At 43.4% G+C, this 26101-nt stretch overlaps 2 protein-coding genes across 3 annotated transcripts; one reads left to right on the top strand and one right to left on the bottom strand.

The window, feature by feature from the left end:
• Positions 1–2059: 2059 nt before the first annotated feature.
• Positions 2060–15932, bottom strand: eef1akmt2 (EEF1A lysine methyltransferase 2). The gene is made up of 6 exons (XM_076286521.1): positions 15831–15932; positions 15469–15534; positions 15103–15217; positions 14881–14988; positions 13136–13352; positions 2060–3381 (listed from the first exon to the last, which is right to left on the bottom strand). The coding sequence occupies exons 1-6, from the start codon at positions 15908–15910 to the stop codon at positions 3284–3286; spliced, it is 684 nt and encodes a 227-aa protein (XP_076142636.1). The 5' UTR covers positions 15911–15932; the 3' UTR covers positions 2060–3283.
• A 185-nt stretch (positions 15933–16117) lies between these two features.
• abraxas2 (abraxas 2, BRISC complex subunit) lies at positions 16118–25558 on the top strand. Of its 2 annotated transcripts, XR_012986986.1 has the most exons (10): positions 16118–16324; positions 17290–17380; positions 18214–18250; positions 18419–18485; positions 18692–18882; positions 20133–20252; positions 21711–21795; positions 21887–22004; positions 22798–23553; positions 23717–25558. XR_012986986.1 is itself a non-coding variant. In XM_076285363.1 (9 exons), exons 1-9 carry the CDS (start codon positions 16253–16255, stop codon positions 23403–23405), a joined length of 1389 nt encoding a protein of 462 aa, XP_076141478.1. In that variant the 5' UTR covers positions 16118–16252; the 3' UTR covers positions 23406–25558. The 2 variants fall into 2 exon arrangements, 1 of the variants encoding a protein (XP_076141478.1); XM_076285363.1 differs by having other exon boundaries at positions 22798–25558.
• Positions 25559–26101: the final 543 nt, after the last annotated feature.

Raw genomic sequence — 26101 nt, 5'->3', positions numbered from 1 at the left:
TGTGTGGCATGACCTCACACTCAAGAACATATGCATTCACTCCATTCACAAACTGTAGTGATTCCTAATATGGCTATCATGCACACATGAATGATAAATACTTTTTATCATGTGTAGATCTAAACTTTTACTTGTCAGTGTTTTGGAACTAATCCTGTTGTTTAACTGCTTTGAATGATTGGCGTCTTTAATGAGGCGTCCGCTGCCTGGTACCAATTTTCCCATGGCAGCTCCGGAAACCAGGCTCACTGGTTGACAAGCTCCAGCCTTATTCACACCAGGCCAGGCCAGGCCAGCCCAGATGTGTGCTGCCTGTCAGTATGCCTGGGAGCCCTTTACAGGGAAGCAAGCAAACTAGCCTCTTCTTGCACTCTGGCTGGGGATTTTGTGTTTTGCATGGCATGTTCCGTGCCCTCCTCTATACATGCAAAGCAGGAGCTCGTTTGAAAATGGTGCTCCTGAAGTCTGGATAAGTCTTTGTTCATGCTGCATCTGGTTAAACAAAGTGACTTGATGTGTCTGGAAATCTAAAGCAGGTTTTGCAAAACTTCTAATCCCTTACTGGCACTCTTGTGATTTAAAGGCGCAATCCTTGATTACAATCAAATGCACTTTTAAACAAATTCAACAATGACAAATGAACAGAGTGGCGCAGACAAGACTACTCCCTAAAAAATGGTGCCTGTGGATGCATGTGATTGGCTTTTAAGCTCAAATATCAAATTTTTTAATTAAACTATTTTCAGTTGATTTTAACCACATGGTACTCCTGAGATCTGAATTAGCCTCAGTCAGATGAGAACCTTATCCAAGGAGTCCATTGCACAAGCTATGCTTCCCTGGTTCTTCAGTCTTTTGCAGGTATATACTCATGGCAGTGCCTTACTTCCTGGCTATGGTGTGGAAGGAATGTTTGACGGAAAACCTGACGGCCAGTGGGCCGTGCTGGGCCCTGCCCCACTCTTCTTTCCTGTTTATGGCCGTGTTTCTTAGCAACAGCACCTGTGTAAGGGAGTTGGTGAGCTCCGAGAACACTGGGAATCATAGCGATTGTGATGGTGTGACTGTCTTCGCGGAATCATTGGGCACTGCCAAAATAAATGAGCATGCACACACACAAACACAAAGGCACACACACAGACAGACGGACAGACCAGACACACACACAAGCACACACACACACACACACACACACACACAATTCTTTCTCACACACACACATACGGACATCATCCTGTGCCCTACCCATTGGCACAGTCAAACAGAGTTGAGCAACGCATTTTGCAATGTTGAACTTTTTTTTCTTTGACACACATTCAAGTGCACTGATTTCACAGCACTCTGCATTGACATGACATGAGTCCCTTTCCTGGGAACCACTGGTGTGTGTGTGTGTGTGTGAGTGTCTGTTTGAGACTTCCACCCAGGGTCGCTCAGAAATCCAGTAAAATTCCAGGCCCTGATTCTGGTAAAGCCTTGTGTGTTTATGTAAAAGCATGCCTAAGCAGTCACCTCTTTCAGTGCATGGGACATTAGCCCAGAATCTGATGAAAGGGATGAAAAAGCCAACGATTAATAATGACAGCCATGGAGCTAGAGGCACAGCCTGTTTTTTCCCTCTCAAATAGAACATGTCAGTTCTGAACTGCAGAATTTAACACAAAAGCTCAATAATGTCACAATGCTATAGTCTATTATTAAAATGGTGTATAGGTGTCAGGAACAAGGTGCATATATGGCCTAGCAAGAAGTGGTCAAATTAATTTCTGAATAATCTTCATTCATTAAGTGGGTATCCTATGTATATGTTTACATAATTAATTGAAGTTTGTGATCAGCTGTTACTGCTGGCTTACTCAAAGATTTCAAGTTAGTTTGTTCTAATGGGAATACAAGACCTCACATGAATGTTTATTTCTAGAAATACAATGCGTTTGTCCAACATGTTTCTATCCTCAGACCTGAAGTTTGACTTTATGCAAATCAATCACCTTTGTGCATCATATATGGTGCACATGCCCAAATATAGCTCTTCTTCAAAGTGGAGTAAATTATGACATTATTTACAAAATGAATTTGTGTTTTATTCAGTACACTCATACATGTCCATTGAATACATTACAAAAGGATGATGGAACATCAGCGTGGCCAAGCCTGCTATTGTTAACAAAGTGAAATGGTGTTTGTTTCTGCCAGCCTAGTTCAACACTAACATGATCAACACATAACTCAGATGTTTTCCTTTCTCTCTCAGCACCTTCAGCCACAATATTTATCATTCCATATACAACATGCTCAACAATTGATTGTGGCGGTTAAAAGGTAAATTTGGAGTCCTGTCCTATTCTTTGTGTTGCATTACACTCCTCTCACATTAACAGAGAGGTAATTCATCATCAAAACCGACTTTTTTATGACAAAGTATTTAAATAAGCTGAGAAATACCCCCCTCAGCTGTGGCTTTTTGCCACAATGTATAAACAAGCTAGTGTTTCTATTTGGACCACACAATTGTACTACAGAAAACTGAGTTTTGGGGCATTTTATTTTACTAAACCTTTCCTGATATGCAACAAAATAGATTCTAGTTGTACAACTGTGGATTTTGTACAAGTATGATGATTTTGACTCCACAAGCTCATTCTCCAAAGACAGACGTTACATATTAAAAATGGTACTACTACACAATGTATCAATGTGCAGAACTTAGGGGAACTAGAGAAGTGAGGGGACAGAACAAACTGAGAGAATTCCAGGAAAGAAATGAGAGTAGAGTGTACCTCTAGAACTTACCACTCACACATGTGTGTGTCACACACATACACGCTCACTTCACTGGCTTGCACAGCCATTCACAAACAGGTACGGACACACACACACACACACACACACACACACACACAAGTTTTTGACACAGTCTGATATATGGAGTTAGTATGCAGAGTCAGTCTCCATAATAACAATTAAACAGCCACTCAGTCTGCTGGTAAATTCCCAGTTTACAAGGCCATTAAGAGGCCTTGCAAAGGTTCAACGGCTCACTGCTCTGTTTGCACACACAGACACAACATGTGCCATTACATCCTTCACTGAGGCAAATAAAGAATAGTGTTCACTTTCAAAGAAAAATCCATGGGTGCAGTCTTGTGATGTTTTACGATATAGAAGATTTCTTTCCTTCCAGAAGTCTTTAGTTTAGCATAGAACTAGAAATAGAACATAGAACATAGAACAATGAAAAAATATTTGACACTCGTTGAGTTCATCAGTCCGGCCGCCAGACTCAGGCCTGATACTTGAAGACCAGGGCCGTCACACTGTTCCCCGTCACTCCGCCAAACTGAAAACGAGGAGTGGGGAGCTCCTTCGCCAGCTCAAATCCTGTACAGGGACAGAGGGATGAGCAGTTAGAACAAGGTTACGTCTTTTCTACAACTCGTGATTCTGCTCCACATTTCAGAGCTACAAACGACAGACAGCCATCGCAAAATGGGTGCGTAGCAATGAAGCAGAGGAAATGTGGAGGGCATACATTTGTACTGCATGCTGTGGGTCCAGAGATGAACCGTGCTAAAATAGAAACTTTTCTCTTTGCCAAACCACTGGGGAAACAGAGGAAAAAGACACATCTTTATATATTCCAAATACTCAACTTGCAATTTTGTGGCAAGTAAAGTGAAAGTGAAATGGTAATTTGAAATGTATAGCTTTCCTCAACATAACAAGCTGACAACACCCACAGCATCACTGAGGCCCTTCCCAGCACGGGTGCTATGCTCCAAATCACTTATCAACAACACACAGATGGAGCAGACAAGCCACTGTGCTCTTGATACAAATTGTGCATTAAGACATATAATTACGTCAACAGTAGATACAGGTATTTATTCAGTGGACATTTTAGAATTCCCTTCACTTCCAGCACTCTTAACAGAAGGTTACATCTCATTTCATTTGATTTGATTTATTTATTTCTCATTTCATTTCAGTGGTCGGAGATGGACAAGTCTGATAGTTTTGTGGTCATGAGCTGGCGTGTCTGTCAACACACTGGACACATTCTCTTTTTCACTGCTCATCCATTTGCTCACTCCAAATTTCAAAAACACAACATACTTTTGGCTTCAACTGGAGGAAAAAAAGAAAAAGACAATTTCATAGACTTTTTGCCAGCTCTGGTAACGCATGCATTTGCATATGCAAAAAAAGGGGGGGGGGGGGGGTGGCTGCTGAAGTTACTAAAGCACAAAACAAGGAATTACGCAAACTAGTCTTGTTTACCTCTAAAACACACTATTACATTGAATTAACATATTTTTCCACAGCAGTGCATTTATCCATGGGAAACTTGCTGCCACCACTTCCTTGTGTTCCCATGAACACGAGGAAGAACACTGACATAATAAAGCAGCTATCAGTGTTGCCAAATGGGTTTGTTAATGATAGTTGTTCTTAGGGACCAGTAAAAAACTCTGGTGCGCGGCTGGACTGTGTTAGCATGTTGCTATGCTAGCGGGCTTTGACGGCAACTAAGCGTAGAAGTAATCAAAAACATCCACGTTTTACCGACTTAAATACAGTTGCACGAGTAGTTGATAGAAATGCTACGGCCACGCAACGTGAAACGTGGCGATTTTCCAAGCGAATAAACCGGAGAACTACAATGTGTGGCGCAATAGCACTTGGGAGTTCTTCGACCTAGCGTAGTAGTATTGTTAACACCTAATTGTAGATCCTATCCACCACAGAGTTTAGAATCCATGCTGGATCGACCCTCAGCCTCTCCCTCCCCTCTGAGCGAGAGAGAGGCACACACACTAGAGATGCGCTGATGGGCTATTATTTCAACCATAACTGCATAGCAAAACTTATCATCCATCAGCCATCCATCAACACCAAAGTTTTTTGACCAATTTTCGAAACGGCACCCGCCCACCATCCGCTGGTTGTTTTAATGTAGGGGAGAACTGGTACAATTGTAACAGCGGTACAAATGTAACAGTGTTTTATTCTCAAGATATGGTGTAGCTACGGAAACGTAAACAGACACATATCATGTAATTATGTATAATCTTACAGCCATCCAAATATGAATGGTCTACTATAAATACGACCAGAGATATTAAGCAAAAAGGTGCAAAATTCAAGCATCGCGATTTTTTATTTATTTTTAACCGCAACTGTTTGTTTAAGTTTGCTTTGTGAAATTTGAGCGTGTGGACTTCAATCACATGTCATTCATATCTTCAGTCCCTCTGTTTCAAGTTAACATGAGTCCTATTTGATTTATGTAGTCACAGCACATGCAATTAAATGAAAATAAAAACATGACCTGTGCGGGTCAGTTGTAACACCAGTCTCTATGGCAAAATGAACTGATTTTATCGCGAATGCACGAACATTCTCATTGCGAGTTATGGATTATGATTTTTGTGCCGCCATCACCCAATTAAAGTTAACACAGCAACTTGAAATATCACTGTTGGACCAAATGCTTCAGACATGTAAGAAATAAGCAGTTTATCAACAATATTTACTGGTTTTATCAAGTGGATATGGCCAAAATAAGCATATTTAAAGGTTATTGTGAGCTATAACACCGTAATATGGTCTGCAATGGCTAATCAATAATGCAATAAATTAGCTTTAACAGTCATACATTTGGACTTTTTTTCTTGATTTTATATGAAAACAGATGCTCTTTGTTTAACCCAGCACTGTTTTGTGTTAAAATATGTTATAGGATTCACGATTTTAGCACTGTTACATTCATGACGCTACTGTTACAATACCGCACTTTTTTATGGCTGTTAAGTTAAATTATTGACAAACTATAACATCTTTTTAAAATTCTGTTTCAACTTTCATGGAGTAGACATGTACGACTCTGTTCTGGTCAAATTTCACAACTCTCAAGTCTATCGTCTTTGTGTAAATCGAGTTTGAATTGGAAAAATAAAAAAGTGTTACAATTGTGCCGGTTCTCCCCTATAGGCCTATATATATAGGCTATATGGGTGATGCAGCGCTGCTGACGTGAGGCTAGAAAGCCCTTGCCTGTTCTAGGAAGACTGATCCAATGCAGCAAATATATTAAAAGGCTAAAGTCGTACATTGGCTATGTTGTAGTCTATCCCCAGAATATCAGCAGCAAACTCAGTCTCTGTCTCGCAAAACAGTCTCCAAATAAAACGCACATCGGCCTGTTGCCTTTTCTGCCAGCTTGTGAAAATATATCGTCCAAAATGCTTGATTGCATTGCATTCTCCACATTTTTAGCTACATTTTCATGTACCACATCAGCATTTTTGTTCAGTGAATCTTTTGTAAATTGCTTTACAATTACCGTCGGGCCTATAGGCCTATTGCCTGGCTTGCCTCAGCTTCGTCACGTCCTTTTACAATTTTATCATTGTAATAAAAAACGCAATTTGCCACATAATTTCAACATGCTCCTGGCCTACTAATTAATGCCTATTGTACTTTATTTTTTGCAAAAAGAAAGAAATCCTTGATAAAATAACAAGTCATTCACATTATAGGCTACTTTACACACTGTTATGTCAGGGTGACTGAAAGCCTGTTCTGAAGACTCCCATTCATTTTGACTGCACGAGCGCGTCTTTTTCAGACAGACAGCGCAATTCATTTTAAAGCAATTTACAAAAGATTTACTGAACAAAAATGCTGATGTGGTACATGAAAATGTAGCTAAAAATGTGGAGAATGCAATGCAATCAAGCATTTTGGACGATATATTGTCACAAGCTGGCATATAGGCAACAGGCCGATGTGCGTTTTATTTGGAGACTGTTTTGGAGACAGAGACTGAGTTTGCTGCTGATATTCTGGGGATAGGCTACAACATAGCCAATGTACGACTTTAGCCTTTTAATATATTTGCTGCATTGGATCAGTCTTCCTAGAACAGGCAAGGGCTTTCTAGCCTCACGTCAGCAGCGCTGCATCACCCCCTACATTAAAACAACCAGCGGATGGTGGGCGGGTGCCGTTTCGAAAATTGGTCAAAAAACTTTGGTGTTGATGGATGGCTGATGGATGATAAGTTTTGCTATGCAGTTATGGTTGAAATAATAGCCCATCAGCGCATCTCTAGTGTGTGTGCCTCTCTCTCGCTCAGAGGGGAGGGAGAGGCTGAGGGTCGATCCAGCATGGATTCTAAACTCTGTGGTGGATAGGATCTACAATTAGGTGTTAACAATACTACTACGCTAGGTCGAAGTACTCCCAAGTGCTATTGCGCCACACATTGTAGTTCTCCGGTTTATTCGCTTGGAAAATCGCCACGTTTCATGTTGCGTGGCCGTAGCATTTCTATCAACTACTCGTGCAACTGTATTTAAGTCGGTAAAACGTGGATGTTTTTGATTACTTCTACGCTTAGTTGCCGTCAAAGCCCGCTAGCATAGCAACATGCTAACACAGTCCAGCCGCGCACCAGAGCGTTTGAGTGCACGTACGGACACGGGAGAGGTATGACTCAACTTGTGAAAGTTAAGGTAAGAACATATATTACTACTGACATTGGGTGGCGTGTTCCTTTAAACACAATTGTTGCTGCCAGGCATCAGCCTACGAATTTTATTTAAAAAAAAGTAAATCATGCATAATTTAAAAAATAACTAATAAACTAACTAATCTTAGACCTCTTTGGCTATACGGAATATAAGGTTTCCCTTGCAGCACAGCACACGTTCCATGAATGAATGAAAGCGGATGCCTTATCTCGCAATAAGCGGATGGAAATCCCGACACTCTTTCATACATGAAACTTAATAGTGAACCATTGCCATTGATAGCCTACCGGTATGCCACTCCTATAACGAAAAGTATAAGCCTATGTCTCACAGTAAAACGCAAGAAACTAGATGTACCGCAGAGCGGTACAAAATATGACCGCCGCCCAGTCCAGCACATTTTTTCCACAAAAAGAAATCACGCTGAAAGGCCTATATGATTCTAACTGTCTCACTAAATTGCATTATCCACACTCAATTCTCACTGGTATCTGCTAGACAACAAGTACCAAAACATGATTAGTTCATAGATTTCACATGTAAAATTCATTTTATACAACCCCACCTCCATCTTGCCTGTTCATAATTATGAGAAATTCTTGATTGTTTGTGTTATGTTTATGTTATGTGTGTGGGTGTGTGTGTGTGAGTGTGTGTGTGTGTGTGTGTGTGTGTGTGTGTGTGTGCGTGCCTGCGTATGTGCCTGTGCATGGAAGCGTACATATGTCTACTGTGTGAGTATGTGTCATGATTACTGTGAATGTGTGTGTGTGTGTGTATCTGTTTGTGCACATGTGTGCACATGAACTGGGCTAACATGACCCCTGGAGGCAAATATACGGAAAAAATGGTCATCCTAGGCCCTACAGTTCTCAAGATAGTCACAGAGAACTGTGTCTGGCCTACCCTCCTTTCGGGGGGTCCAGTCCAGCGGGGGGGCTACAGATCAAAACGAAACATGCTATCCATGTGGGGGTACATGCCCACCAAGTTTTGTGTACCCCGGTCTTTCAGTGTCCCGGGAATCCTTGTTGGTGTACGTCACTAAATGTACACATAAATTGTTTTATTGTAAGGCCCCCCATGAACGAAAGTACACAAAACTTGGCATGCATTCGGAGGGTGTCATAATGATCCTACACTTTCAATTTCGTGCAGTTTTGACCATGTCAGCCAGAGATATTGTGATGAAAACACCTAATTTTTTGCTTTTTAATTTTTAACTAGGTGGCGCTATACATGAAATAAGTGGTAATGGGATGGGTTGACATGGCCCCTTGAGATCAACATACAAAAAAAAGGTGGACCTCCTAGGCCCTACGGTTCTCGAGATATTCACAGAAAACTGTCTCCGGCCACCTACAGGCCAGTTGGTGTATAGTAACATAAATTAATTTATTGTGTGGCCCCCCATGAACGGAATTCCACGAAACTTGGCGTGCATTCAGAGGGTGTCATAATGATCCTACACTTCCAATTTCGTGCAGTTTTGACTATGTTAGGTCACAGATACCTGCGATTACAACACCTCATTTTTACTTTTTTGTGTTTAACTAGGTGGCGCTATACATGAAATGAGTGGTTATGGAATGGGTTGACATGGCCCCTTGAGATCAACATACAAAAAAAAATGGTCCTCCTAAACCTTACGTTCTCGAGATATTCACAGAAAACTGTGTCTGCCCTACCCTCCTTTCGGGGGGTGCAGTCCAGCGGGGGGGCTACAGATCAAAACGAAAAACGATGGTTCCATGCTATCCATATGGGGTTACATGCCCACCAAGTTTCGTCTACCCCGGTCTTTCAGTGTCCCGGGAATCATTGACAGAAATTTGGACATGCACCGCTGCGCGGCGGTCATAATAAAGGTAGCTGACTCGAATAGCCTACAAGCCATGGTCCAAATAAAGGTGCTGAGGATTTACGATAGTCTGTCCCCTAAACATTCCTCACCCGTTATCTAGACATGCATGAAAACATTTGAAAACAAAACTCACCGCCATGCAATATTTGATCGCTGTTTTGCTACTAATTATCTTTCACGTGAATATGCACAGAAAGTGAAAGTAGGCCTACTATGCGCTCCATGTCTGTAGCTGTCTGTTCACGTCCGCAATCGATTATAACGTTCCTTAAATGGAGAACACATCCATGTTCTTTGGCGTTATATTAGGCTGTCATCAGGCCCGTCGGAAGGGGGGGGGCGAATTGGGCGGTCGCCCAGGGCCTCGCGCTCTGATGGGCCTCGCACCTGGCCAATGTTGCAGATTTATCTCTAAATCTTTATTGCTGCTCTTTATACAATTTGTCTCTAAAATAAAGAACTGTATTTCATTTAAATCTGCATAGACATTGTTTAAGATTTAAAAACAAAGTAAATAAAAATGAATATCTTTTAATTTTATTTCATGACGTCGTTACGTAGGCTAGGCTTGTAGCGGCCGCCGGCCGGCCAGGCTTGTAGCGGGCTTGTTGTAGCGGTCAGCCAGGCTTGTAGCGGCCGGGAAGGCGAGCCAGAACGAAGGGGAAATGTCGGCAGCACGTCGGCGCGACTGCTTTCGTAAATTTCAGTCTGGTGCTGAGAAAAGAAAGAAACTAAAACAGAAAGAGGAGTTCAACAAGACACTGCATGGTTCCCTGGATCGCTCAGGCTCTTACTGCCAATTCCAGTAGGCTAACTATGGCATCGGGGGAACGAAGCTTTTCAAAGCTGAAACTTATCAAAAATGATTTGCGCACCTCAATGTCACAGGACAGACTATGTGGGCTCGCCCTTCTGTCAATTGAAAATGACGTTGCCTGCAAGCTGAATTACAATGATTTAATTGCGGAGTTTGCGGCAACGAAAGCCAGAAAGGTCGATTTTTTTCTAAGTAGGCTATGGTGAGTCAATCTAAGTTATGCGTGTTATTCATTTGTCAGTTTATGTCAGTTTATGTAATGCACATATCTTCAATAGTTTAGTTTGAATGTCGTGCGCTCGATATCGACAAATTGCGTTCAGTAGCCTAATAGCCTACTTCATGACCATTTTCTTCAAGTCAAAATGTTCACCTTTAGCTATATGTCTGTGTTAACATGTATGTCTGTGTTGTTGATGTGACGGATAATAAACGGCTTATTATGGCCAACGATGTATGTGCCTGCTATAATGTTATATATCATTCCCCCTCTTAAAGACATGTCAATGTATTATCCTACTACTAAATATAGGCTAGCCTACGTGTAAAGTAGGCTATTGCATGATTCCATGCACGTAGGCCTATAGTTAAGTAAGCCTAAAAGGGCCTCGCACCCGTCAAGTAGCCTACGCACAGGGCCTCGCCCATCTCTTGCGAAGGGCCTGGCTGTCATGCTTCTGTGTTTGCAAAATTCCTGACGGCTCCTGATCGCTAAACGTTTGTTTTCCTTTCCTGTCGATAGCGGTTGATGTAGAAGCACCTATAGGCTATAATTTGACTTTAGCGGTGACATATCCTGCAGAGAGAGAAAGAGAGGCACCCCTAAAGTGTTCCTGCGCGCGCGTGTGTGTCTCTGCATGAGGTTCAATTGAAGTCAGAGTTGGTCCATCCAGTCAATAGTCCCGCATTCAGGCCGCTGCATTATTAGATTAATGTCAGATAGCGCTGTAAAATGTGTGGGAATTTCTCGCATTGTGGTGGTTAGAGTTGCGGGAGTATGCTCAATACTTAGTAATAATTTATGCGCAATACCCGCAATCCCGCGCTGAAATTTAGGCCCTGGTTTTAAATGCGCATCTTTTTTTCTCGCGCTCTCTCGGAGGTGGCCAGCGATCATTTGTTCTGTTGCCAGCTTGTGCCAATATAACGTCCAAAATGCTTGATTGCATTGCATTCTCCACATTTTTAACTAAATTTTCATGTACCACATCAGCATTTTTGTTCAGTGAATCTTTTGTAAATTGCTTTACAATTACCGTCGGGCCTATTGCCTGGCTTGCCTCAGCTTCGGTCACGTCCTTTTAAAACCGTCTTTTTCTCTATCATGAGTATTTAATCTGCTGCCAGCTTGTGACACCACATCGCCCAAAATGCTTGATTGCATTGCATTCTCCACATTTTTAACTACATTTTCATGTACCACATCAGCATTTTTGTTCAGTGAATCTTTTGTAAATTGCTTTACAATTACCGTCGGGCCTATTGCCTGGCTTGCCTCAGCTTCGGTCACGTCCTTTTAAAACCGTCTTTTTCTCTATCATGAGTATTTAATCTGCTGCCAGCTTGTGACACCACATCGCCCAAAATGCTTGATTGCATTGCATTCTCCACATTTTTAACTACATTTTCATGTATCATATCAGCATTTTTGTTCAGTGAATCTTTTGTAAACGGCTTTACAATTACCGTCGGGCCTATCACCTGGCTTGCTTCAGTCACGTCTAAAACTGCATCTTTTTCTCTCTTGTGAGCATTTAATCTGCTGCCAGTTTGTGACTCCACATCACCCAAAATGCTTGATTGCATTGTATTCTCTACATTTTAGATACATTTTGGTGTACCACATGGCATTTTCTTTCAGTGAATCTTTTGCTTTGCAATTACCTTCCTGCCCTCCTCTTGGCTGCCTTCACTCTTTCCTCTTCATTAACAGTAATCTTTTTGGCCTCAATAATCCAGTTACATAGTCTCTGTTTTTGGTTTTGGATTTTGTGAAATACTTTTCTAAATAAAATGTGACTTATATATGTTTTCCTGTTCATGACGCATTTTTTGACTGATGCGACTTATACTCAGGAGAGACTTATAGTCCGGAAAATACGGTAGTTGATCAAATTGTGTTTCACGTCAAGGTGCAAATCAATTGTGTAAACCGAGAAGAGAAATGGTACATTGATGTAACATATTTCATTTATGTACAACGAATATACACATTACAATTAAGTAAATTCAGTGGGTACATTTCTTCAGGGTGGGTCATAGACACTGTCGGCAGTGGCAGTGAGTGGACATACAAGGGGAATGGCCTAAGATCGCCAATCTGTTGAAAGAGGGGATTTAGCGTGCATACTGTTAACACAGAGCCGTGCCAAAGCTAAATAGCAAAGGCCGCTGTGCTGAGGAGTTACCTGACTTTTGAACTTGACAGAGGCAGGCTGACAACATTATGAATGCCGTGGCTTGGCTCTTCACGCATGGGTCAGGGGTCTCACAAACAGACCAGTGGCAGGTGAGGGGGCTAAGACGCGACCTCGCACTGGGAGCTACCACTGGGGCTTGTCTGCACATGTTGGCAGTGCTCAAAATGGTGCTCCTCCGAGGAGCAGGAAAAGAGAGAAACAAGCGGACAGGCATGCCCTCGTCTGGGAGCAGTAAATCCAATGGGTCAGCCAGAGCTACAGCTGCAGCTGGTAAAAGAAATCAACGACCCCCCCCCCCCCTTTCCACTCTACTGTTCTAGATGCAAGAGACTCAGGATCTGCTTCTCTCCTCGATTTTCCAATGACAACCGCGTGTTGCCTGAAGGACAGCTGAGAGCGCGTGGTGATTTAGGGAAGACGCCTTGCATGTGGTGTGGTGCATATGTGCCGGCGCCAGCGTAGGCGCCTCTCCTTGCCTTCGCCTTAGCGTCGTTACCTGGGCTGAAGATCTGTAGCAGCTGCTCCTTGGTCCAGTTACAGGAAGTGATGATAAAGAGGCCCTGGGGCCTCAGAAGCCGTCTCAGGGAGGCCACGTACTGCGCCTTACCCTGCTGACCATCCGCAGGGTTCAGGCTGATGGCGTCGAATGTGCCCTTGTCGATACACATGTCGAAGGAAGTCAGGTCGGAAGGAGGATTGAGGAAATCCATCTCCTGAGGTTGAACAGAGAAGCACGATAGCTGAATAGTAATCAGATAGAAGCATAATACAATAGACTAGAAAGAATACAAGTTGTTGTTGACTCTAGCAAGTCTTTGTGCCCAGCCAAGCCAGTATATCTGTGCAGTATTTAGAGATACCAATCCTGGAGCACAGAGGTTATAACTTATAGAATATAATTTAGGAATATAGTTGCTTAACCTCCTGTTATGATGTGATCTCCAGACGTGACACTGGCATCTTTTTTTTTTTTTACTTCCTATTCCCAAACCCAAACTCGCACATCAGCCAAGATGTCCAATGAAAGCCTTGCTCTGTCCAAATCTAGGCGTTGAGCCACAGAGGCAACCATTACATTACTGTATGCATACACATCTACCCACAAGCCCCTTCATGCCTGGTTTTATGATCCCCAGTAGAAATGTATACATCCTGCCATGATCACACGGAGCGAGTGAGTTTCACCACTGGGTGCAAATCAGCAACCTTGTACAGAGTTTGACGGGGGCATTAAATCATGCCATGCGGCACCTAACATTTCTGCCAGCCAAAGGCATGATTACCCTCATGTATCTTAGGGCCTCCAAAACCTTATTTTAAACACTTAAGCAGATTCAGGCCTCTTTCAACACACACACACACACAGTGCAGCAGTGTTCTTGTTCAGCAGAAGTATAGACGGGACTGCCAGCAAGCCAACCTGCTGGCTGCCAGACTCACTAGGGTCAATATTGGCTGCTGTGCCGAGCCCAGGCTCACTCTCTGCACGGTGTGCGAGTTTCTATGCATACATGCACGCTCTGTAACCACCTGGGTGGAAAAAACTGGGCCTAGGCTACATATATAACTGCCTTGAAACATGCTATTCTTTTTCTATAATCCTATGCACAGTCCTGGCCACCAGTAGGGGGGCCTGTTGTTTTTATGAAGGGGGAGGTAAGCAGAGCTCTCAGTTTGACATGTCCATGCAAATGTTCCCTCTGATGGCAGGACAAATACAGCCTTCAAGGCTAGGCAGGAGCCCAGTCTGGATCGAGAGTCGAGAGTCTGGCCACTGGAGTCCTGTCGGACACTCTGCCAAACGTCAGTGGCTTAGGCTGTGGGTCTGTCTGAGCAGTGATAGTCAAGGCTGAGCCTCAGGAGTGCACAGGTATTGACTGGATGCAAGAAACACACAGGTGTTGACTGGATACAGGAAACATTTTGACACAAATGTGTGGATGTGTACTAGTTACTAGTCTGTTGTTACTTACAAATCATGATAAGCTTAACCATGATTGTGTTCATATTCATTTACTGTCTGTTTGATTTTGCTTCTTGTAACTTTTTATTTGATCTATTTTATTTATTTCATTATTACTATGATGATGATATCATCCATTTTATGTAGCTACATTTTTACATTCAAAAGAGCTAAAAGGTAAATCTGCTGATGCCATCTGAAAGGACCAGTCAGTCAACAGTCAACCAGTGTAGAGAGTTGTCTCAGATTGCTGGTCAGGGTTTTTGTTTGACACTAACCTCAATGTTTACTTCAGTAAATCCCTCTTCCCTCAGCACACCGTTGGCCAGCTCTACAGAAGCAGAGGAGTAGTCTATACCAGTGAGGTTTTTGAATCCCTGTTTGGCCTGCAAGCAAACACACAAACATACAATTAAATGAGTTACTATGCATACATGCAGTGAAAGTAGAAATGTAAAATTGCATGTCGTCTCTCTTTTTGTTATGTCTGTCTGACTTACCAGTTCTACTAGGAACATTCCATTCCCTGTTCCTATGTCTAATATGGAAATGTCATCTGATAGATTTTGTGTTTCAATCCATCTGATCACTCGATCCATGCTCTCTTCACCAAACCTTGGAATATAAGCAAAAGCTCAATTGTAAGCAAGTGCCAAAAATCTCTTCATTTACACGTATTCATTTAGCAGACAATCTATATGCAAAAACAGAAATCTCTATGCAAAACGAAAAAAAAGTCTTAAGCAATTCTCAGCAAAACAATGCTTTGAAGAGGCCATGAAGATGACAATCCAAAACTACTCTAACACAGAATGCACTAGCCTTCTTGTTTTATTTATTTTGTCAACAGAAAAACAAAAACACACCAAATCTCACCGACATCTCCAATGTCTTTAAATGTCTGGAGCTCCCTCTGATAGGCTTCATCCCAGCTGCGAAAAGAGAGACGATTACAGGTTTCTACACTGTGTTCCAAAAACACTTCTTACAACACAAAGGTGTCCTTTTAAAATAGCCCTCAACACTACGCCAAAACTTAATTAGGCTAAACATTAATGAAATAAATGCAATGCTTTCAACACTGAGGTTGGTTTACTTTAACTGACATAAAACAGCTAATCTGACACTGGCCAGCCAGTGTAAAGAACATGTGCTAACATTACAGCTGTCATGCATGACCAGTCAGTCTTTCTAGCTGGATAGCATTATTGTTTCAGCATATTCTTACTAGTCTTTGGTCCCGAGCTTTGATGGTGTGAAATCATTCTCCAGGGCAGTGTTTTTAATCTCCGACGAGGAATCTGACATGTTCTGGATTGCTAAAGTGTCGTTCTTGCACGGTGTAAGTGAAGTGAAATTTGGTTTCCTCATTTAGTGTCGGAAACTAGCCCTGATTGGTTGAGTTTTCATCCATCAGTAGGCCACTGACCAATCACTGTAAAACACTTTCTGTCGTTGCCTCCATCGCATATATACCAAAACGGTTTATTTGAAGTGATGATGAATCTAGGCATCATCAAATCTCCGTACTCCAACAGACCATAACGATAAACTTACATTTTATCAGTCACAGTCGGAATTTGATTGTATGACGCTTGAGGACCCGGTGAGACCGCAGGGATTTCTGGGACAGGTTGGGATGTTTCCATCATGGCGGCATCCATTTCGGGTTATACTTTTAGTTCTGTGTGTTATCACAGCGCTAACAGCAACTCCGACCATGTAAGTATTACGAACCATTCACAGTAACATTAGAAATTCCATAGGTCAGTTTGTGTGGTTAACAGGGTTACCGGCCGTCTTCTACCAGTCTTGTTGAGCCATTGAGTTTTCCAGTGTCATCTTCCTGCTGGAGCTAACCCTTTTAGCACCCTGCCATCACCCTGTGTGAATGTTCTAGTTAGCCAACTAGCTAGCTGTTCGGTAGCTACCCAGCTAACTTATTTTGCTTGCTTGTCGATCGCGTATATTTATATGCATTCTTAAGATGAGACATTTATACATTTTTACAGGTCTAGAGTGAGTTTATTTTTATTTGTTAACTTATTCTGCTAGACGAATTGACGACTGTTTTAATGTTAGCATCTGTCAAACTAGATAAATTATTAGCTAGCGAGTTAACCAGTTAGCCAGGATCTCGAGTGTAACCTGTCAAAACGATGTGTGAAAGTAGCAAGCTAGTTATTCCGAACTTGATGTTTTCAGGTTTGACCTCGACATTGTGCACAATTAAACGCTTTTTAGGGTGTAGGCAGTGGCCAACAGAATGATGTTATGCTTGAGTGTGTTTCGGAGCGAACTAGTTTTGGTGTTTACATTAGTCTATGTTCAAGTTTAATCTACAGGAAGTAGCCTGGCTGGCTGCATTGTTGACATACCACAGCTGGGATACTACTGTTTATCTTTACTTCCGTGTTTCTGCGACGTCCTGCCTAGAAAACTATATTACACAAGACATGTGACATTACACCGTAAATGCCTGAAGGAGTGTTGCAAAAAATACTTGAATACTGTTAGAGGCCATGCAGAATGTAAACTCCATTTGTAGACGCTAGACTTTAAAACAAAGTAAGAGAAAGAGGAAGTGTATCCAGTGCAAAGCTCATGCATGCCATTAACTGAAGCAACATGAACAGTAAATAATATATTTATGCATACAACACTTACTTATTGGGTCTTTTTTACAGGAGGGATTTTTATTGGGAGAGGTGAGGCAGGAAGAGACCTTCAGCATCAGTGATTCACAGATAAGCAACACTGAATTCCTTCAAGTAGTAGGTAAGATGTATTCCTCCTCCTCTGACCTGTGGGTGAGGTGTGTAAATTGTAGTCACATGGAGAGAAACATTGTTGTCCCAGGATGTGTTGTAAAAGAATGTTGCAGAATGGCAGAGGGAGAGTGTCATCTCTAAGAAACATTAAACCTTTATTGTACCAAGCCAAAGGTTTGATAACCAGATAACCGTTTCTCAGTGATCCTCATTCATTTGGCTGGAACTGAGAACAAACATTCACATCAGTCAGTGATACTTTTGCCAGCAGAGCATGTCTACTGTTGCTAATATCACTATCAAATCTTGTATATATCCCTTCTGTTTTTTTGTTTTTAGGAAACTCCACTATCAAATGCTTTGCACATTTCCTCTGTCTACATTTAATATTCTATTCCTTTGTGTATAACAAAAGTCTATTTTTCTTTTATGAAATGTCTACTCTGCTCATAAAACGCAAGAGATTTAAGAGTACCTTAGTTTTATTTATAGTGCTTTCATCTTAGGCCCATAGTCTCTGCTGTACATATTCTGACTGTGACTGGGGAAAAAAGGGTCAGCCAGAACACAGTTATACAAATGATTTTGTCAGTTCCGAGATGCTGAAGTGCTCACTGAGAGCCAGCAACACTTCAAAAAAAGCTTTGAATCTGTACAGGGCAAAATCATGCCCATAAATGTATTATTTTGCAGCCATTTAGAATGACAAGAGCTGTTGGAATTCCAAGGTGATACAGCTGTTCAGAATGCTGATCACATTTGTGTGTTTAGAATCAACTCATGTATGAAATGTTGTGATTGCAATGGTAACACTCTTATATTTGTGTTTCTTCTCAACAGAAATCCATAATCATGAACCATGTGCACATCTCTTTAGGTAACTAATGTGGTTGACCTGCTCTCATAAAAGCCATTTCCTAACCATCTTCTGCTTGTTATCTTGATGTCTGTATTTGTTTGCGCTTCCTTTGTAACATTCATATAGTATGTTTGTATTGGTAGTATGTAGGTATTAATGCTGCTCTTTGCCCCTTTGTGTTTCCAGCTTTTATGATTATGCGGGAAAGGTGAATGAGGAGAATCTCAACAGAATTCTGAAGGACCGAAGGAAAGTAAGTTGTGGAGATTTCTGGGCTCATCACACAACAAGCTCTAAAACTTGGTTTACTTAAAACCCTACTCCAGAATGGTGTACAAAATCTTTGCACAGATGGCAATGGCAAGACAACAAAGTAGTAGTGCTGTGATGCCCTTGGTTTGGAATTGAATCAGAATAAAATGAATAGAGTGTGTTGATTGTGTTCTGTATTGCCTCCAGAATGTGATTGGCTGGTACCGGTTCCGTCGGAACACCCAACAGCAGATGTCGTTCAGGGAGCAGGTGCTCCACAAGCAGCTGACCACTATCCTTGGTGTGCCTGACCTTGTCTTCCTCCTCTTCAGCTTCATCTCCACGGCCAACAGCTCCACACACGCGCTGGAGTATGTGCTCTTTAGGCCCAACCGCAGGTAAGCACACACACACACACATACACACGGACTACACCATCCCTACACCACACACACATACATGCATACACACACACTCACACACTCACACCCTCTGCATCTGTATTTCATCAAATTGATTTGCTTTACATGACTGATGTAAGTTGTGTGTGTGTGAGAAACACTGGATTGGGAGAGAAATGGTTGTTATTTTTCCTCCCCCTTTCTTTTCTTTTTCTTGTCCCACTCTTGTGTTTATTTTCCATGCCACAAGGTGGTGTGACATGCAGTGTAACCATGTGCCTCAGCAGATGATTCCTCACAATGTAATTTCCCCTTTCATCTTGTTCTTGTCTAACAGTTAGATGTAGTGTTTTGAATGACTACCATGAAAGCTTGAAATGACAGACCTAACTGAAATTGACCTGATGTTCATGTACTCACTCACCAAATAACTTAGGTACCCACCATCCATATAACTTACTGGCAAAGGCAAAATTAAGTTCTGTATATATACCACAAGGGGGAGCAATCTGTGATAAAATTTCCCCCACTATTGTATGTGGGTAGGAGAGGCCATCCTATCACTGTAAGACCCCCTTGTTTGTGTCATAAGATGCAGGAACACCAGATCATGGTGTATAAAAACCAACCTAATTCACTTGAGCAGTGAATAATTTACAAGCGTGACGACTCCACTATGTCATGGTGGAGCTATGAGGAGAATGTGTGAGCACTGTTTCGCATCAGCTAGTGCTGAGAATGTAGGCAGTTAAAAAGGTTAGTGACATTATGACTGATAACATTATGTGGCACTCACCCCTATCCTCGCCAGAATACACAGCGTCGTTACAGCATTCCCAGGGCATAGTCTGCACTTATGTGCAAGTGCCAAGTCCGATTGCATACACACAACTATACAACCATCTCTTTAGAGATATACAGCAAGCATAGTCTATCAAAAAATAACTGTGAGAAACTCATAGAGAGTACAATAGCTACTAAAGTAAGTCCTCTCTGAATGTGGAGTTGAACTCTGATGCTGTTATGGAAAAAGAATACATTTATCTTGCCGAGTACACAGATGTTTTGCTTGTGGGTATGATTTTAGAATGTCAATATTATTAATCAGGTAAACTGTATGTTAAAGTATTTGAAAATAAGGTATAATCAAGGTGTAATTGATGTGTAATCAAGAACTATTACTCACATCACTCTTAAATACTCTTTGTTTGTTCAAAACATGTATTTTGTCTGTCTCGTGCATACAGGTATAATCAGAGAGTGTCCCTCAGTATACCCAATCTGGGCAACACCAGCCAGCAGGAGTACAAGGTGTCCTCAGTCCCTAACACGTCCCAGAACTACGCCAAGGTCATCAAAGAGCACGGGTGAGCAGATGTGTGTGCATGTCTGTGCGTGTGTGTGTGCGTGCATGCACGCGCCTGTGGGTGTGTGCGTGTTTGTGTGTGTGTGCGTGCATGTCCGTTTGTATGTGTGCGACTGTGCGTGTGTGCGTGCATGTCTGTGTTTGTGTGCCTTTGGGTGCGTGTGTGTGTGTGCACACGCACGCCTGTGGGTGCGTGCATGTTTGTTTGTGGGTGTGAGTGCTTGTGGGTGCGTGCATGTCTGTGTGTTTCTGTGTGTGTGCATGTTTGTTTGTGCGTGCATGCGTGCGTGCCTGTGCATACCTGCATGCGAGTGTGTGTGTGTGTGTGAGTTAAGCAGCAAGTGTGCGTGGGCCTCTCCATTTCTGTCCCTCAGCAGTGATGTCAGTGTCAGTCAGGGGCTTGAGGCACAGAGGTGATTAACTAAAGCAGGTGATCAGACAGACAGACAGACAGACAGACAGACAGACAGACAGACAGACAGACAGACAGACAGACAGACAGACAGACAGACAGCTAATCAGCGCTGTCACACTCTCCAGAGTGAAGGACTGGTCGGTCGGTCGTGTGTGTCCAGTGTGTCCAGTCCTTCACTCTGTCTCACCTTTATTTTCTCGGTGTCACCCTGGCTGTCCCTGGCATGGAGAGTGTGACAGCGCTGATTAGATCTGTGTGTGTGTATGTGCGCGCTATTTCAGACCTGGCTTACTGAGATCAGCTGTTTTCTCACGGTCCTGGCTCTGAACCTCCCCGTCACACCTCGCTCCTTAAATATGTCTCACGGCTGCCCACGGTGCCCCCTGCTGCCGGTCATAGTCAGCTCAGGAACACGAGCGCAGCCAGAATGGCTGTCAGGGTTGTGGCTGTTATGTTAGTGGTGGACCACCAGAGCTGAGCTAACTGGAGCTGCTGTCTGTCTGTCGCACAGTGGCGCCATCTGCTGGCTGACAAAGTGAATTGAAACGAGGGGTTAATAATATTGTCTTGATCAGGAAGTTAAGCTACAGGCCAAAGACCACCTCTCAGCAGCCACTGGCACATCCTACAACACTTTTCTTAAATGCAGAATACAATAAGCACATTTTTTGTGTTCGTAAGATCATGCTAAACAGGGGGGGGGTTGTGTCCGCAAAGAGAGAACCCCAGCCAGGGAGATCACAGGCACAGTCAGAGCGCCTCGTAATGTTGTGTGTGTGTGTGTGTGTGTGTGTGTGTGTGTGTGTGTGTGTGTGTGTGTGTGTGTGTGTGTGTGTGTGTGTGTGTGTGTGTGTGTGTGTGTGTGTGTGTGTGTGTGTGTGTGTGTGTGTGTGTGTGTGTGTGTGTGTGTGTGTGTGTGTGTGTGTGTGTGTGTGTGTGTGTGTGTGTGTGTGTGTGTGTGTGTGTGTGTGTGTGTGTGTGTCCAATAGATCATTTGGGATCCTAATCTCTCTCTCTCTCTCTCTCTCTCTCTCTCTCTGTCAGGGCCGAGTTCTTTGATAAAGATGGCGTGATGAAGGACATCCGCACTATTTACCAGGTCTACAGCGCACTGCAGGAGAAAGTCCAGGTGAGAATGACCACTCGCTATATATAACTGGCTATATGTGTCTTCGGTGGACATGGAGATGACATTCTGTGTGGTTGATTCAATTTCACAGGCAGTGTGTGGAGAAGTGGACAAAAGTGAACGTGTGAAGGAAAAACTCCAGGAGGAAACGAACAAGCTAAAGCAGCAGATCACCCTCAGGAAACGTAAGACTGCAGAAGAAGAAAGGAGTAAGTCAACAGGCTCCATAGATCAGGAGGAAGCTTTCAGACAGCAGCAATTCTTAGAGAAATGCGTGCGTGCGTGCGTGTGGGGGGTGAGAGGCAGGACTCAGGATTTTGTACTTTATGCAGGACATGATTGAGATTCTACTTGTCATGTCTTCGCTATATACTGCTCTGGGAGATGCTCTAAAATGTGGTTGTACAACTGTGTGCGGTGACGAAAAAGGCAGTCTGTCCTGACTGGAAGGCAGCGTAGCTGAGAAGGAATGCTCCATTAGGGCCTACGGCTATTTGCTATACAAATCCTATGAAGTTCAGCGCTCACAGCACTCCGTGCCCTCGGCGCTGACCGTTGTTTTTCCGCAGCACTCGGAGCGCTGAAAGTTGATATCTGTTCAATTTTTAGAACAGCGCTGGCCTCGTCAATGTCACTTCTCTCTCGACGACTAATCAAAACTTCGTAATCTAGCAACAGTAAACACCCTGAAAATGAGGTTGAGGGCGCTGTTTGGGTGGACAACGCGATTTGGTGGACACAGGGCCTTACTCTCTTCTCTTGTTTAAATGCCACAAGGCAGCAGATTCTGTGTTCAAAGTCTTCTGGATGATGGTTAGTAATAAGGTGCAAACATTAAAAAAAGTGTTTCTTTTTATGGCATGTATATTTCAAGCATATTGTTTATTGTTATTCAGTTATATTTGAAAAACTTCCATATATAAATATTACAATGTTTTTTTGCCATGAAATCTAGGCATAGGTCTCATATGGCGTTAACCCAAACTGCCCTTCCTTCCTCAGGACTACAGGAGGCAGACACTGCAGACCAGCGCTCCTCTCCTGAGAGCTCCACAGCACTGTCGGACGCTGCGTCTCCCTCTCCCCGAGCACCTGCTCCACCACTGCTTCCACCACTCTCCTCTCGCCTGGCCTTCCAGCAGACGCCCCCTTCCTCTGCTGACCGAGGGGGAGCGTCCGCTCCTCTCGGGGGCCTCCCTGCCGCGGTCGGTGCCTCGTCAGCTGGTGCGGCCGGCGCGGGCGCCTCGGCCTACATGGGCGTGCTGGGCCAGGACCCGACCAGAGCCTTGCTGCTGCCGCGGCCTCAGGCGGTGGGCTCGCCGGGCCACCCGTCGCCCAGCCTGGGCCTCGGCAATGGCGACGGCTCCAGCTCTGACTCCCTGGACCGGCAGGCGGCAGGACAGGAGGGGGACGACGAGGACGACGAGGAGGACGAGGACGAGGACAGTAGCGAGTACGAGAACCTGGTCAGCGTGACGACAGCGACGGCGGCGGTCGCAGCAGAAGCGGGCGTGGCAGCCACTTCGCCGCTGTCGGCAGAGGTACTGGCCATGGGGCGGCCGGCAGCACTGAGGCCAGACGGAGACGCACAGGGCTCCTCGACGTCTTAGGCGACGGAGCGGCACAAAGGAGGAGAAAAAAAAAGAACTGGAATGAAGGCTGGAGAGATGGCAGAAGGGCAGCCAGAGGAGGTTGTCTGGGATAAGAAGGGGAAGAGCCCCATGCGGTTTATGGCTTCATCTTTGCCTGATTTGTCAGGTGAGACGAGCAATCTGCGACAGACATTTTTATTTGGCCAACAACCTCACTGGCAACGTTGCAAAATATTGTGGGAGAGCATAAGAAGTGACATTTAGTGTATGTGTGTGTCTCTTTCTTTCTCTCCCTCTCTCTTGCTCTTCCTTTGAAAACCTCCTCTCAGATGGGCAGACTTGAGACTTGTGACTCACGTGCTTACTGGCTCACTCCGTGTCTGACTGACTTGACATCTGCTACCAACCTACAACGGCCGTTTTTTTTTAACATTTACCTCGTGCACTACTTTTGCCTTTGTTTAATGTTTATTTAACGAGATGAGCAAGGGGAAAAGAAAAACGATGCCTTCTGCGGCCTTCAGACTCATCCCTAAGAGAGCCAGGCCATTGCCCATTGATTTGTTTTTGCTTTATTTTGTTTTTCTCATGTTTTCTTTATTCAGTGGCAAACAGAAATATATAAATAGATATATATACTTGATCTATATATATATATATATATCTTGATCCACTACACATAAATCACCTGCACGTTGCAGAGGTTGGACTACTGACTGTCCTTAGTGCAGTTTTTGTTATTGAAAATCTGTTTGTCCCCATCCAGTGGCCTGTTTAGACGGCGTAACAAAGAGAGGTTTGATCAAAGTTATAGTCTTTGGCACCATCGTTCATGTGATTTTCCTGTTTATTGGTAGGGGAATGGGGGTGGGCATGCGAGTAACAGTGCTGAACTGTAATGGTCACCTGATGAGAAGACTTGTTTTGGTGTCAGTCTTTGTTTATTCCTCCCCAGCGGTTGACGTTGCTCTGCTCTTCTGCTGCGCGAGCTGTTCTTGTTTCGTTGCTCTCCAGACGAGTTCATCTGCTCTGCTTGTGCGTCGACCGCAGGAGTTGACAAACTGTGGTGTGCCTCTGTGGCACTTCCCAACATAAGGGTACACACACACACACACACATGCTCTACTGTAGCTTTACTAACCCACCCGTGCTTCAGCTTGCCAGTTTTCAACACCATTGTCTACTTCCTGGTTTGCATAGACAAATTTGGGAGGGACATAATGAGGTTCAGTAGATGTGTTTTTAAGGTCAGGACCGATCTCACCACAGACAGTCAGACCCCACATGCAGTCCGATCAATAGGGCTCTTACTGACCAGGAAACAAAAAAGGAAGTCAACATTGATGTGTTTGACATGGGTATTTGTCCTGCTGGTTTGAGGCAGGAGAGGTTACTCGTTTTCTTTTTTGTGTGTGTGTAGATCGATTAAGTTAGTTAGTGCAGTCTAAAACGTGTTAAAATGTGCATTTTGTTTTCCCGTGTAAAGAAACCCTTGCATATAATCAATGACAGACGGCAGTCAGTTCATGCATTCCCTTAACCAAAGCCAGTGGCTGACTAATCCAAACAGGTGGCTGGATTGGGCTTATGGCTGGAAGGAGGATGCATGCCTACATAATGCCCCTACAGACAGACTCTCTCCCCGTATAACAACCGTGCCTTAAACACTCCCTCCACCTCCATACTGTTCCTCTAGACACGAGACACGTTTGACTTGCACACTTGGATGCTTCCTGGTCAGTTGCTCTTCATTAAGGTATCGCTAGCTTACAACTCAACTGCTTGCAGATGTTTTGGAATTTCTTCCTGGACAATGACTCAAGCTTACTCCAAGAGTTTGTCGAATGTTAGGAGTTTTTCTTTTTTTCCAGGATAATATTTTTTTGGTAAAAGAAAACAAAAGCTAAGTGAGCAATGTGAGGGAGAGATACGTTAATAACGATTGGATCTGAAGAAGGACCTCCAGCTGATCAATGACCGGCAAGTGTAGGCATTATCCGCTGGTGCCTTCTACTCCACTCTGAGCTGGTCAGCAAAACAGACAAATGATGTGGTTCTGAGGTCTGTCTTGGGGTATGTCCAGTATCATGGCATGTAAACATGTGCTTTACAATCGTCATGATGATCTACTGTAAAATACTTTGAAACATATAGGTGTCCCACCCCCCCCCCCCCCCATAATTAGTGTTAAGCACTGCCTCTGGTGTGGCTGGTCCATAAAAACAGTATTTGATGGAACTGTAAATGTCTTAAAGCATAACCACAGTACAGGTGTGCGTGCGTGGTTGTGCGTGTGTGTGGGTGCGAGCGCGCGTGCGTGCGTGCGTGCGTGTGTGTGTGTAAAGCTGTAGCACAACAAATTATGCTGCATGAGCGAAGCATGGGAAAGTGATTGAGAACCGAGGTTATTTGTGTCGAGTCGGTGCTACCGTGAAAACTGACTGTCTTAACTTTTTTTCTCACAGAGTTAAGAATTAAGTTGCATTTTCAATGCAGAGGGGCTTTACAAAGAGGAATGGTAACCCAAATGTGATTTTTCTTTTTTCCCCTTATCTCTCTTACCTACCCCCCTCTGTGTTGTTTTCTTTGAAATCGCACCATTGCGCTGTTTTATTTTACAAATCACTTAACCAAGAATGGAAACGGTTTCTATTTGATCACTGGAAGCAAATGTAAAAAAAAGTAAATAATAATAAACGTAATGTAAGAGTAAA

This window comes from Alosa pseudoharengus, unplaced genomic scaffold (genome assembly GCF_046254945.1).
Source record: "Alosa pseudoharengus isolate Yale_2024_CS ecotype anadromous, Long Island Sound unplaced genomic scaffold, YU_APseudo_1.1 YU_APseudo_1.1_scf_15, whole genome shotgun sequence".
Classification (NCBI taxonomy): Eukaryota; Metazoa; Chordata; class Actinopteri; order Clupeiformes; family Clupeidae; genus Alosa; species Alosa pseudoharengus.
Note: the sequence above shows the minus strand (reverse complement) of the source record. Positions and strands in the feature narration are given on the sequence as shown.

What these genes read in the sequence shown, in the direction of transcription:
- eef1akmt2 (XM_076286521.1), bottom strand. Translation starts at nt 15,910, where the DNA reads ATGTCAGATTCCTCGTCGGAGATTAAAAACACTGCCCTGGAGAATGAT. An exon ending in GGAGATGTCGGTGAGATTTG is followed by an intron (nt 15,218 to 15,468) that starts GTGTGTTTTTGT and finishes TTATATTCCAAG; the next exon opens with GTTTGGTGAAGAGAGCATGG. An exon ending in GAATGTTCCTAGTAGAACTG is followed by an intron (nt 14,989 to 15,102) that starts GTAAGTCAGACA and finishes GTTTGCTTGCAG; the next exon opens with GCCAAACAGGGATTCAAAAA.
- abraxas2 (XM_076285363.1), top strand. Translation starts at nt 16,253, where the DNA reads ATGGCGGCATCCATTTCGGGTTATACTTTTAGTTCTGTGTGTTATCAC. An exon ending in TTCTGAAGGACCGAAGGAAA is followed by an intron (nt 18,486 to 18,691) that starts GTAAGTTGTGGA and finishes TATTGCCTCCAG; the next exon opens with AATGTGATTGGCTGGTACCG. An exon ending in GACTGCAGAAGAAGAAAGGA is followed by an intron (nt 22,005 to 22,797) that starts GTAAGTCAACAG and finishes TTCCTTCCTCAG; the next exon opens with GACTACAGGAGGCAGACACT.